General features: G+C 43.5%; 2 protein-coding genes across 3 annotated transcripts in view; both read left to right on the top strand.

The window, feature by feature from the left end:
• NPAS2 (neuronal PAS domain protein 2) overlaps positions 1-2,332 on the top strand; it is a 180,022-nt gene extending 177,690 nt beyond the window's left edge. Inside the window, 1 exon segment of the mRNA XM_038387626.2 lies at positions 989-2,332. Within this exon segment, the coding sequence (XP_038243554.1) occupies positions 989-1,156 (168 nt within the window). The 3' untranslated portion in view covers positions 1,157-2,332.
• A 4,554-nt stretch (positions 2,333-6,886) lies between these two features.
• On the top strand, positions 6,887-13,536 carry RPL31 (ribosomal protein L31). 2 transcript variants are annotated; one of them, XM_038404848.1, is made up of 5 exons: positions 6,887-7,203; positions 8,067-8,173; positions 9,263-9,388; positions 12,916-13,028; positions 13,465-13,536. In XM_038404848.1, exons 2-5 carry the CDS (start codon positions 8,067-8,069, stop codon positions 13,494-13,496), a joined length of 378 nt encoding a protein of 125 aa, XP_038260776.1. In that variant the 5' UTR covers positions 6,887-7,203; the 3' UTR covers positions 13,497-13,536. The 2 variants fall into 2 exon arrangements, with proteins under 2 accessions (XP_038260776.1, XP_038260783.1); XM_038404855.2 differs by lacking the exon at positions 6,887-7,203 and adding an exon at positions 7,222-7,323.
• The last annotated feature ends 86 nt before the right edge of the window (positions 13,537-13,622 follow it).

The following is a 13,622-nucleotide window of genomic DNA, read 5'->3' as shown; positions in this document are numbered from 1 at the left end:
AGATGGGGGACTAGGTATCAGGATTCCGGGGTTCTATTCCTAACTCTGCCGTTGTCTCTCTGTGTGACTTGGGCAAACTCTCCATCTGCAAAATGGGCCTAAGGATACTTACTGTACAGGAGTGTTGTATGTAGTAATTAATGTTTGTAAAATGCTTACAAATCCTGAAAGATGATATGGAAGAGCAAAGCATTATAGTTATTATTAAATAAGTCATCACAGAACAAAGAACTAGCCATATCAGGAATATATATACTAGTATTCCAGCTGGGTTGGACTGGAAATGGGTTGATCGGAGATTGAGGCCAAAAGCCAATTTCTAAATCTAATATGCCCTCCAAAGGATTTGAGCTTGTTTCATGGACTCTAACAGCTCCTGTGCTGTGCTCTCTATGCTTTTTTTCCGGCCCTGGACAAAGACTCCCTGAATAGCTCTTCTTCTCTCACAGTAATCCCTATTTAAATAAATAAACCACATTTTTTTTACCCATATTTCCCCCTCAAGGGGCAAGGAGTGTGAATTGGGGCAGATTGCCTGAAAGAACCAGGTGATATGAACCAACTAATTGGTTTATTCTTTGGAACTAATCCAACCCATATTGAAGTCAACAGGAGTCTTTCTATTATCTTCAGATGGATTGGGCCTGTAAAGCCTGATCCCAAACCCAATGAAGTCGATGGCAAAATTCCACTGATTTAAAAAATCTTGTGATTAAACCTATATCATAGACTGAAACTGATGGAAAAGCCACTTCTGTGCTATCAGACAGATCCTATTCCCGTTAAAGTCAATTTTAGAACTCCCATTGACTTCAGTGGTGCAGGATTAGGCCCTATTACCTATGCTAACCAATACCAGGTACACAGCCTCTGAAATATTTAGCCTAAGAATAAGACTGCAAACTCATAATTTTCTAAAATACCCTTCACATTAAGAAACAAGAACTTTTGTATCAAATCACGCAAATGAATTTTCTTTTATCTGTAGGTGCAGACACCAAGTTCTTTACACAGTGAGCAACCAGATTCTTTGCTCTTGCCGTCCTACTCACAACAGCAAGGAAATATAGGTTACCATCATACACAGCAGCAGCCACTTGCTTCAAGAAGAACCAATAGCTTGTCAGAATCATCAAATATACCACAGCCACTATAATAGAGTCCCACACCAGCACAATCAATGCACGATTAGCTATAACCAATAGACGCGTGGGGCAGGAGAGAAGAAATGACTTTGAACCTACAATTTGGACTTTTGCACATGCATTCATTTCAAAGCTCCATGGCAGTAGCAGACCACAGAGTGTGGACTGCAGCAGACACTGCAACAGAAAAGGAGTTGGATTCAGTTTGCACTGTTTCATGACAATATTATGTATTATCAGGCTGAGTAAAATAAACACAAGTGCTATCTTGTGCAAACTCCATCACTGATTGGTGTGCGGCAGGAGAACATTCTTGTTGGTACATCATTCTGAGAGCACTCTGATTCCTAAAGATTGTGGACAGATACATGAGGTACTTGGCCTACACTGTTTCAGTTCATCTTTTGTGTAAGAAAAGCAATGGAACAAAAATCTATAGAGCAGAGAACAAGAGATTATTTTTATTATTGTTGTTTTGCACAACTGCACAGAAGATATAACCTAGGCACTTTCTATAAAGAGAGGTTTGTTTCATTATTCTGGTGGCCAAAGTGGTACATCCAATTAAACAGAAAGCCCAGTCACAGTTAAAAATGCTACACAATCCATACCCCTTGATTAAAGCAGTTTACCCTACCTGCTCTTTTTGATTAAAAACAAAAATGGACTGTTTCCCATTTACTCTGTGAATTGTGACTGCAAAGGAGAACTAAAAATATAAGCACAAACATGCAGCTGTATTGTTCCAGAATTCTAGAAGACTCTTTGATAATATAAAGTGGGTCCTTCTACAAAATGAACAGCCCACTTACAGCTGGTCATAGCAACAAGTATCTGAAAAATATGCACTGTGTTTTGGCCCAATGACTAGGGATGCTGCAAATATCACATATCTTTTTCATGATAACATTTGAATTTTCCTTTAAAAAATGCACTTTTTGCTTTTTTTGTATGTTTTATGTTTCTAAGAAAAATTTTATGTAATTATAAAATAAAAAGTAGTGTATTGTACAGCTGTTGTAATAATGACCTATTTCTATATAAAATAAAATTATATGGAATTACGTGGAAATTATTTTGTATATGAAATATCAACTCATTTCACAAGTATAAAGGTTTTTTGTGCTTTTTATTAATTTATTTTTGTGAGTGAATATTTAGTAATAAATTAATGAATTAGTAACATTTTTGTGAAGGGAGCTGCTGTCTCATGCTATATACATCCTCAAATTATTTTTTTCTTTCCATTTAATAATGCGCATTTGTATTTGCTCTGGAGCATAATAAAGTAGCTGGAAAGCTTTACTACAGAATTTACACACATTCTCCTTCCTATGGCTGTTTAACTATGTAACTCAATTTAGACTTGAAAGTCTCGCTGTAACCTTACAAACTGTTTGATGTTTGTTTCCAAAAAAAAACTATTCTGACAGTTGTTCCTCTCCTTGTTTCATCACAGGTAACCAGAATAATACTGCTTTAGGAAGCCCCAAAAGATAACATTAAACTTGTACCTGTAGGTAACTAGTTCCTCATTGGGAAATATCATTTCACTTAAAATTCTCAAGACACTATGGGGCAGAGCCTTGGGGTAGGAGATAAAAAGGTGGCTTAAAGCTTTGTTAGTGCTTTCCTGATCCTGGAGACAGCTAGAGACTGTTTTGCCTCTGTCATAAATTAGAGCAGCTCGAGGTCTACCCTAACCCAGAGGTTCTCAAATTGGGGGGTAGGAGGCAGAATGTATTTGGAGGGGCAGTGGGCATGAGAAGCTTTAGGGGAAAAAACTTACCTTACTGTGCACATTCAGAGCTGGGCGGAGGGAGAGCAGTGGCTGCTGGCCAGGCACCTGGAGGTGGCGGGGTGGGATAAAATGCTGCAGATACAAAGGGCGGGAGAGGAGGGGATAGCGGCTATCAAATATGTTTGAGAACCCCTGCTCTAAGTTATGTTAGCTACAACTGAAGCCAGGGGGCTGCTGCACTGGCAGGGATTACCAGAATGCAAGGTGCTCTGGCCATGCTCCCTTCCTTTTTTGACTCCAGATCAACTAGGCTGATGGGCTGATGAAGTCTTTCCACCACTTTCTATCTTGAACCAGCTTCATGGCTTAATTCATCATTAATCATTTTTTGTTCTCAAAAAGAAAAGGAGTACTTGTGGCACCTTAGAGACTAACAAATTTATTTGAGCATAAGCTTTCGTGAGCTACAGCTCACTTCATTGGCTGCATTTGGTGGAAAATACAGAGAGGAGATTGATATACACACACACAGAGAACATGAAACAATGGGTTTTATCATACACACTGTAAGGAGAGTGATCACTTAAGATGAGCCATCACCAGCAGCAGGGTGGGAGGGAGGAAAATCTTTCATGGTGACAAGCAAGGTAGGCTATTTCCAGCAGTTAACAAGAACATCTGAGGAACAATGGGGGGTGGGGTGGGGGGGAGAAATAACATGGGGAAATAGTTTTACTTTGTGTAATGACTCATCCATTCCCAGTCTCTATTCAAGCCTAAGTTAATTGTATCCAGTTGGCAAATTAATTCCAATTCTGCAGTCTCTCGTTGGAGTCTGTTTTTGAAATTTTTTTGTTGAAGAATAGCCACCCTCAGGTCTGCAATCGAGTGACCGGAGAGATTGAAGTGTTCTCCGACTGGTTTTTGAATGTTATAATTCTTGACATCTGATTTATGTCCATTTATTCTTTTATGTAGAGACTGTCCAGTTTGACCAATGTACATGGCAGAGGGGCATTGCTGGCACATGATGGCATATATCACATTGGTAGATGCGCAAGTGAACGAGCCTCTGATAGTGTGGCTGATGTGATTAGGCCCTATAATGGTGTCCCCTGAATAGATATGTGGACAGAGTTGGCAACGGGCTTTGTTGCAAGGATAGGTTCCTGGGTTAGTGGTTCTGTTGTGTGGTTGCTGGTGAGTATTTGCTTCAGATTGGGGGTCTGTCTGTAAGCAAGGACTGGTCTGTCTCCCAAGATCTGTGAGAGTGATGGGTCGTCCTTCAGGATGGGTTGTAGATCCTTGATGATGCGTTGGAGAGGTTTTAGTTGGGGGCTGAAAGAGATGGCTAGTGGCATTCTGTTATTTTCTTTGTTGGGCCTGTCCTGTAGTAGGTGACTTCTGGGTATTCTTCTGGCTCTGTCAATCTGTTTCTTCACTTCAGCAGGTGGGTATTGTAGTTGTAGGAATGCATGATAGAGATCTTGTAGGGGTTTGTCTCTGAGGGGTTGGAGCAAATGCGGTTATATCGTAGAGCTTGGCTGTAGACAATGGATCGTGTGGTATGATCTGGATGAAAGCTTGAGGCATTTAGGTAGGAATAGCGGTCAGTAGGTTTCCGATATAGGGTGGTATTTATGTGACCATCGCTTATTAGCACCGTAGTGTCCAGGAATTGGATCTCTTGTGTGGACTGGTCCAGGCTGAGGTTGATGGTGCGATGGAAATTGTTGAAATCATGGTGGAATTCCTCAAGGGCTTCTTTTCCATGGGTCCAGATGATGAAGATGTCATCAATGTAGCGCAAGTAGAGTAGGGGCATTAGGGGACGAGAGCTGAGGAAGCGTTGTTCTAAGTCAGCCATAAAAATGTTGGCATACTGTGGGGCCATGCGGGTACCCATCGCAGTGCCGTTGATTTGAAGGTATACATTGTCCCCAAATGTGAAATAGTTATGGGTGAGGACAAAGTCACAAAGTTCAGCCACCAGGTTAGCCGTGACATTATCGGGGATACTGTTCCTGACGGCTTGTAGTCCATCTTTGTGTGGAATGGTGGTGTAGAGGGCTTCTACATCCATAGTGGCTAGGATGGTGTTTTTAGGAAGATCACCAATGGATTGTAGTTTCCTCAGGAAGTCAGTGGTGTCTCGAAGATAGCTGGGAGTGCTGGTAACGTAGGGCCTGAGGAGGGAGTCTACATAGCCAGACAATCCTGCTGTCAGAGTGCCAATGCCTGAGATGATGGGGCGTCCAGGATTTCCAGGATTATGGATCTTGGGTAGCAGATAGAATACCCCAGGTCGAGGTTCTAGGGGTGTATCTGTGCGGATTTGTTCTTGTGCTTTTTCAGGGAGTTTCCTGAGCAAATGCTGTAGTTTCTTTTGGTAACTCTCAGTGGGATCAGAGGGTTAACTTAGGCTTGAATAGAGACTGGGAATGGATGAGTCATTACACAAAGTAAAGCTATTTCCCCATGTTATTTCTACCCGTACCCCACCCCCCCCACTGTTCCTCAGATGTTCTTGTTAACGGATGGAAATAGCCTACCTTGCTTGTCACCATGAAAGGTTTTCCTCCTTTCCCCCTTGCTGCTGGTGATGGCTTATCTTAAGTGATCACTCTCCTTACAGTGTGTATGATAAACCCATTGTTTTATGTTCTCTGTGTGTGTATATCAATCTCCCCTCTGTATTTTCCACCAAATGCATCCGATGAAGTGAGCTGTAGCTCACGAAAGCTTATGCTCAAATAAATTTGTTAGTCTCTAAGGTGCCACAAGTACTGCTTTTCTTTTTGCAAATACAGACTAACACAGCTGCTACTCTGAAACCTGTCATTTTTTGTTCCGTCATACTCACAGTGTCTATCCAACGCATCCTTAGTCTTCCATCAGAATTGTCTTCTTTAAATCTTCTGTAACAGCGTTATTTCTTGCCCTAGCCATTTTCTTATCACATCTTATTTTTTTAATTTGCTGTAGTCTTAACCATAGATGCTGGAACGAGGGGTGCTGCCACTACCCTCTGCCTAGAAGTGGTTTCTGTTACATACAGGGTTTACAGTTTGGTTCAATGGCTCTCAGCACCCTCAGTATACAAATTATTCCAGCACCCCAGTCTTGAAATTCCCAATATTTCCCTCAACCACTTCATTTCTGCAGTCAATAATCTTATTTTTGACTGAAGCCTATAGCCAGGGGCAAAAACCAATAGTTTACAGGAGGAAACAACAAACTTGCCATGCTTGATTTCCACTTAACCGTTATACGGGAATATGATACTCATAAGAATAGATTGAGGGCCACTGTCCATCCTTTCTCAAACATTATCGGTCTCACTTCTGCATACCCCAGCCCCATTTTGAATTGTAACATGCTATGCCAATTTACTCCTTTAGGGCTCTGTCGCACTGTATTGGGTTATTATTGTAGGCCTAAACTGGGTTAGTACTGTAAGAATGCTACACTACACTGGGCTATTATTATTATTGGGTCATCATGCTGGGCCGTTTTCTTGTTTTAGGGTTGTAGAGCTGATATCATACAGCACTCACGCTGTGCTATGTTCACTATAGGACAGTTATGCTGTGTTGGGCTTATTACTGCGGGTTGATTTATTGCACACAGCTAGGCTGAGGTAAACTATAGTCTATAACAGACAGCTGTACTATTCTCAGAGCGCTGCAGTGCAGTGTTGCTACTGTAGGGTTGCTGAGCTAGTGAACTGGGTTATTGCAGAGTTACGGGGTACAGCACTGGGTTATTGTAGGGTTGCTGGATTAGGACACTGGATTGCTAGGAAAGGATTCTGCGTTGCACCGGCTCCCACTTGCACCACCTGGGCTAGGAGTTGCACCAACTCCCCACATTTTTTTTTGAAAGTCTCATGGTGATTTTCTTGAAGCGCCTAATGCCGCACTCAGCAGGCGCAGGAGAAGCTCCGCTCCCCTTGCTACAAAAGGCCGCTTCCGGCTCTCGTTGGAAACGCCCCCGGCGCAGCCCCCGGGACACAGACCGCGCGCCCATTAACCCCCCAGCCCGGGTTGCACGGGGCGCTCGCGGGCGCGATTGCTATTGCCGGGTTGCCCAGCAACTCCCGCGCTTCGGCCTTCCGGGCAAGCCGGGGCCCGATCCTGCGTCCCGCCGCGGGGCAGCCTCGGAGCCGCCGGGCCCCACCCGCTGCCTCTTCAGGCCGCGCAGGCGCAGCCCCGCCTTTCCCCAACCCGGAAGTGCTCCTCGCCGCCCCCCGCCCCCTCCGGTTTGGTTCGTCCCACAGGCCCCCGCGCCTTCCTTTCCGACCTGTGCCCGGGCAGGGTGAGTGGCTCCTTGCGGGGTCCGCCCGCCCATCCGCCGCCATCCGCCTCGCCGGCTCCCGCCGAGCCCCGGGCCCCGCCCGGCCCGAGGGGCGAGGGGCCCCCGCGTCCGGGGCAGCGGGTATTGCCGGCCCGGGGGGAGGGATGCGCGCGCGGGGGCCCGGGCTGGGGGCGAGCGGGGCTGTGGGCCCGGGGGCCCGGGCTGGGGGCGAGCGGGGCTGGGGGCCCGGGGGCCCGGGCTGGGGGCGAGCGGGGCTGTGGGCCCGGGGGCCCGCACGGGGCTCGGACCCAGGCCTTGTCAAGGGCGGCTGGGAGAGGTGCGGGTGCCTGTTTAGCAGCAGGCGGCGCCTCTAGCGCTAGGGTTTGCCCCAGGTCTTGAGGGCCGGGCCAAGCGGTTTTCCCGAGTGCCCCGAAAGCTGGAGCCAAGGCCGGTTCTGTGCTTTCGGGGTGTCATACGGGGGAGAGGGGTCAGCAGACGGGGGCGTGGGGCAGCACCGGGCTGTAGGGCCGGGGGACTAATGGGGTTGTAACACTGAAGCTGCATGTTTTGAAACCGGCCAGGCTAGTGCTGTGTCAGCGGCGGATTCCGCTGAAATGTCAGGTTTCAGGGGAGCAGCCGTGTTAGTCTGTATCCGCAAAAGGAACAGGAGGACTTGGGGCACCTTGGAGACTAACGCATTTCTCTGAGCTTATGCTCTAATAAATTGGTTAGTCTCTAAGGTGCCCCAAGTCCTCCTGTTCGTTAAGCTGAAATAGACTTCTGCTTGTGGAAACCCTAATGTGTGAGGGGGAAAGGGATAGCGATGACTTGATGGAAAGGCCCACATGGAGTTAGACGTGTCCTTGATTTTCAATGTTGCATAGATGGCTCCAGCAAAGAAAGGTGGAGAAAAGAAGAAGGGGAGATCTGCCATCAATGAGGTGGTGACTAGGGAATATACCATCAACATTCACAAACGGATCCATGGAGTGTGAGTGGCTTTTTTTCATGCCTTGTTTGTCCCAATAAAGTTGACCTTACTTTACCTGCTTAACAGCCACTGGTGTTTGGAAATGGTTCCAGTAAGTTTTCTAACTGTTGGCAGTGGATGATTGTCATCAAAGATGCTGACTTCAGCCTGATGGGGTATATTAGGCCTTAGTTCTGCACCTGCATGTGGACCTCAGTTGCAACATCAAGGCCTGAGTGATTATGGTTTCTGGCAAATGCAGTTCTCAGGATATTTTTCTCACTACATTGTTTTTTCTAGGTTTAGCACATTGCTGTTGAGTTTATAGAGAGTGAAGACTTGTACAGGAACTCTGTCATTTCACTTGGGAGCTGGCTGTGGATGTATAGTTATATCAAGTGGGAGAGATTTTTTAACTTGGGTTTAGTTTTATAAATTTTAAGGAGCCAATAATAGGAAATGGCTAGGAGAGAAGTTTTTCTGCTAAGTGGAAGATAATTGATAAACATCATTACTTTTATACAGAAGTGGGGCGGGGGACATGCACTGTTTTTTTTCCTCAGGTGATTCAATCACTTCCTTTTGTTGTTTTCACTTTCTGATTCTATAAATCTATTTCATTTTATTTAGTTTTTTGAGGCTGCTTTTTTTTTTTCTCTCACTACCAGGAGGTACTTGATCTGAAATACTGTTTGTGTCTCCCTCTTGTTTAATCTTCCTGCCATCTTGCTTCTAACCTTTCTTTCCCAACTAGCATTAGATGTTAATCTGTCAGCAATATACAAATAGTGCTCTGATATGTGCTGTGCTCCTTTAGTTTAAAAATCTCATCCCCCGGACAACTTGAAATAAGCCCTTGGAGCCAGTTAGTACAACAGGCTTGTTGTATTGAAATTGTATGTACACTGCACATCTGTATCTATTTAGAAATAACTCTGATTTTTGAGAAAAGATGCAGTTATTGCAACAATAATAAGGTTAGGATAGCCCAACAAAACCTTTTGGTTTTATATGCCTATGGAATGATAGTCTGGCTAGATCCATGGCAAGTTTCCAGTGTTGGGGATATTTATTAAAGATTAGCCAAATAACTGTTTTTTCTGTTCTCAGGGGATTCAAGAAACGCGCCCCCCGTGCTCTCAAGGAAATCCGTAAATTTGCAATGAAGGAGATGGGTACTCCTGATGTACGTATTGACACCAGATTGAACAAAGCAGTCTGGGCCAAAGGGATAAGGTACGTCCCAGGGGCTTTAATCGTGAGTGCGGGGGGGGGGGGGAGAATTTCACAAACACACACGTGAGACAATCGCTTAGTATCTCTTCCGCTCACCAGTATTTACTTTTTGCCTGCAGATGTTTCCTTTCTGGTATAATAAGTGATTGGATGAGAACTTGGGCTTAGGGCCCACATCCACAAAGGGATTTAGCTTCTAAGTAAATTACTGGAAGTCACAAACCCTGAGTTAGGCACCTGGACAATTAATGGGACCTACACAAACCAGTACACTAGGTGGGGAGTTGCCTAAACTAGGCAAGGGGAGATGCCTTCCAGAGGACTGTGTTGAAAGACCTGCCCTTCTCATGGCTAGATCTGGTCTGCAGAGATGGTTCCTCTCTGTGTTTGTGAAATGCAGCTGGGAACCCCCTCTTCACACAAGGGGCTGGGGGGTAGAAATCAGGCCTTTATAATCTTCAGCCAGATGGCTAGATAGCCAGATTTGGGAGACACCAGTTCAGTTCACCCTCTTTCTGCTGAGAGAGGATTTGAAAAGAGGTTCCCCACTTCTCAGGTGAGTGCCCTAACCAGTGGGCTATGTGATATTCTAATGTAAGGCTGCCTCAATAACTCTTGAAGTCATTCTACTTTGTAATTAAGTAGGGCCAAATGACTCTATCAGGGTGGATTGATGTAAATAATTGATAGTGGTTTGTATTTATACTCTTTAGTTATTTTCCTAAAGAAAAGGTGATTCTCACTGGTTGGTAACCATTAAATTTTGTTGACTTGCTTTGAATCTTTACTATGCAGAAGAAAAATGCTGCTTTTAACCATCTTAATTGAAATGAAACTAGCATAGAAACAGTTTCCTTACTTGTTAAATCTTTTTTTGAACTTTCCTTTTATTTTTATTAGTTTACATATAACACTGTACTTTTATTTATTTATTTGTCTTTACTTCTGCCTGATTGCATACTTCTGATTCCAAATGAGGTATGTGGTCAACAGATCAGTTTGTAACTCTGATGTTCTACTGTATAGCTTAAATTACATTTATTCAGATTCTTAATTTTACTTTGTTAGAAAATGATTGATGCATTTATTTACTAGATTTTTTTTACCTGTGATTTGTCAAGTTCTTTGGGTTGAAATTAAAATGCAAATAAATGCGAAAACAGCATTTTAATTTTTTATATAAAATTACATTAAATGTGGTGCATATGTAAGTAAAGTTTAGCAAAACAGAGACTGACCTATTTATTAAATGAAGGAATTATCTGTAGTTAATTAATTGAATTGATTATTTCTGGTCACTCTCATACCCAGTTTTTATTAATAGATTGGAAGAGGAAAAGAAACTTTCCTGCTTTTTCAATTCCCAATCAGTTACTTAATTTTTAATGAACTAGTCATTGAACTGAACTAGTTCAGTAAACAGATGAAGAAAATATTCTCTCTGAAGTGCCAGACTTGCTTTTTGACAGCAGTAGATGCAAAATCTGGTTCCAGGTGCTTAGTTTGGTGGTTTCATTTGATATTTTTTTTTTTTTAACTTGGTAGCAAATATGTACCATTTAATATTTTTAGTATTTACACAATTTTAATTGAGTATAATATGTTTAGGCCTTAACATAGATTATAAATTTAATTTTAGACAGGTTTTTAAAAAAACTTGTTTTAGTTTTTTTTATCATCCTTATGCTCAAAGGTAGGGCACTTGCCTGAGAAGTGGGAATCCTCTGCTTATCAGGTCTTGGAGGGAATTGAACTGTGGTCTCCCACACCCTGGCTCAGTACCCATGTCACTGGGCTCAAGGTTATAAGGAAGGCTTCCTCCCCACCTAGTCATTTTGTGTGGAATTAGGTGTGTTCTGAGCACACTTACTAAATAAAGACCGTGCCAGCAAGATCTGCCTATCTTCACCTGGTTTGAGAACTGTGCTGGGGTGTAGGTGTCAGACAGGCACCCAGATGCCTGCCTGAGCATTGTGCGCATACCCAGAGGCAGAAACTTCTCACATCAAAAACAATAAGGTTGGGCAGCAGCTGAGTCAGGGTTTGGTATACCACCGATGCATAAATTCCTTTGTAAATGTGGGTCTCACTGTTTACACTGCTGCCTATGTCAGCAAAACTTGTGTCACAGAGTTGTGAAAATTCCACTCCCTATGCTAGTGTGCACAGCACTATGGTGGCAGGAGAGCTTCTCCTGCCACCATAACTTACGCTGCTTCCGGGGGGGGGTGGAGGAGGATTATGCCAATGGGAGAGCTCTCCCCTGGTGGCATAGAGCGTCTTCACCATACGTGTCGCTGCAGCAGTCAGTGTAGACGTGGCCTAAGAGTCTTCTCTGCAGCCTTGGGGGGGAAACTGGTAGGAAAGAGGGGCAGAGAGCACTAAACACATCAGTCTGTTTGTGGACTCTTATCTTCCTCACCGCTCTACCCTTATTCCTCTGCAGAATCAGATTCTTCTGGCAGGGGGGTTTCAAAATCTTGAATTTTATACACTGGGCAGTAGCTATGTAGGCTCTCCTCAAAAAGAGTTTGGACAGATCATTTTGTCTCCCTTTCTCAATTGTTACATACTAAAAATGACAAACAAGATATATAAGGATCCTAGCTTTGAAGGACTAGTGTAGGTTTTAATACAGTTAATGTCTCACAGGCCACTTAGGCTTCAAATGTTTTATCCCTTTGTGACATGTTCAGATACCCCCTTTTTAAAAAACCATGGTCTGCTACTATCAGATGATGACCATAAATCTTGCAAACACACGAGTTCAGCTGTTGATTCTCAGGCAGTTAGAAAACAGTGCTTTATGCTCTGTCTAGGATGAGACTTCAAGCTTCTACTTAGAATATGCGCAACATGCCACGTGACTAGGAAGAATTTATTAACATCTAATTGTCTGCCCTGTATTACTGTTAGTCATGTGGGGAAACATTTGCAAAGATATTTAGCTAGCGCAACAGTAATGGTGCTTGTTCCTCACAGCAGGGTGTTCTGTTCTTGTCTCCCATTTTTGTAGTCCCCGTTTGCTTCTTGGGAGAGCCCTGGCTTATGAAATGTGCTCTTAGCGCAGGGGTGGGAAAACTTTTTGGCCCGAGGGCCACATTGGGGTTGCAAAACTGTATGGAGGGCTGGGTGTCCCCTGACAAACCCCTTACCGTGCTAGGCTACCCCACAGGAGTGCTGGCAGCACGGCTGCAGGGGAAGGAGCCAGGGCGCTCAAGCGCTGGGTAGGATGGGCCTGGGGGCCATAGTTTTCCCACCTTTGTCTAAGGTGCACTCAAGTACAGAATTGGCAGTGACAGTGTAAATACCCCAGTTCCGTAAGAGCTCTTGGCCACTTTATTTTCTTGGTTGAAACATCCAGGAACTCATTTTACATACCAGGTGTGATAAGACTCACTTTGTTTAAGGGTGATCACTGAAACTCAGACTGTTGGTCTTAAATTCTACAGTGAGACTAAAATTGCATTCATGTAAATTGTATTGAAAATGAAACTACATAAACTTGTGTAATATTTTCATTATAGGAATGTTCCCTACCGCATCCGTGTACGTTTATCCAGAAAACGCAATGAGGATGAAGATTCACCCAACAAACTATACACGTTGGTTACCTATGTACCAGTCACCACTTTCAAAAGTGAGTTTACATGCTCTTCTCCATCACATGTTTTCTGAGCGAGGCCGTTGGTAAAGACAAGCCTGCTGAGACTCTGCTGGGTATCTGTGGACATTGTTAGCTAGCTAAGTTCTTGTCCAAGAGCTTCACTGGGGGGGGGCTTCTCTTGCCCAGCTGCTCTCAGACCCATGTAAACAGAAGTCTAAAATTGAAACTGAATTCTGTGATTTTAATCTTAAATGTATGTCACTAATAGCATAAAAAAATTCATAAGTGAGAGTTAATTGGTACCTTGATGATGGCAGTCTATTTGCTGCTTTAAAGATGCTCATATCTTGTGGTTAACTGCTAATTATGGCTTTGAGTGAGTCTCCTTAAGTGCATCTAAGATTTATTTAAAGTAAACTCATCTTGGTCACTGATAAATTGTATTAATGTTGTTTTTGTTTTTTTGCAGGTCTACAGACAGTTAATGTAGATGAAAACTAAACTGATTTTCAGTATAATAAAGTTATAAAAATGACACTTATTCTGACTAAGATACCTTATTGAGCTTTTAAAGAACTACAGCATATCCAAATCAGCAGTTGGTGGCTAAGTATCTGAAATTTCTGC

The sequence above is a fragment of the Dermochelys coriacea genome, chromosome 1 (assembly GCF_009764565.3).
Source record: "Dermochelys coriacea isolate rDerCor1 chromosome 1, rDerCor1.pri.v4, whole genome shotgun sequence".
In the NCBI taxonomy this organism is placed as follows: domain Eukaryota; kingdom Metazoa; phylum Chordata; order Testudines; family Dermochelyidae; genus Dermochelys; species Dermochelys coriacea.
This window is presented reverse-complemented; position numbering and strand designations above follow the sequence as displayed.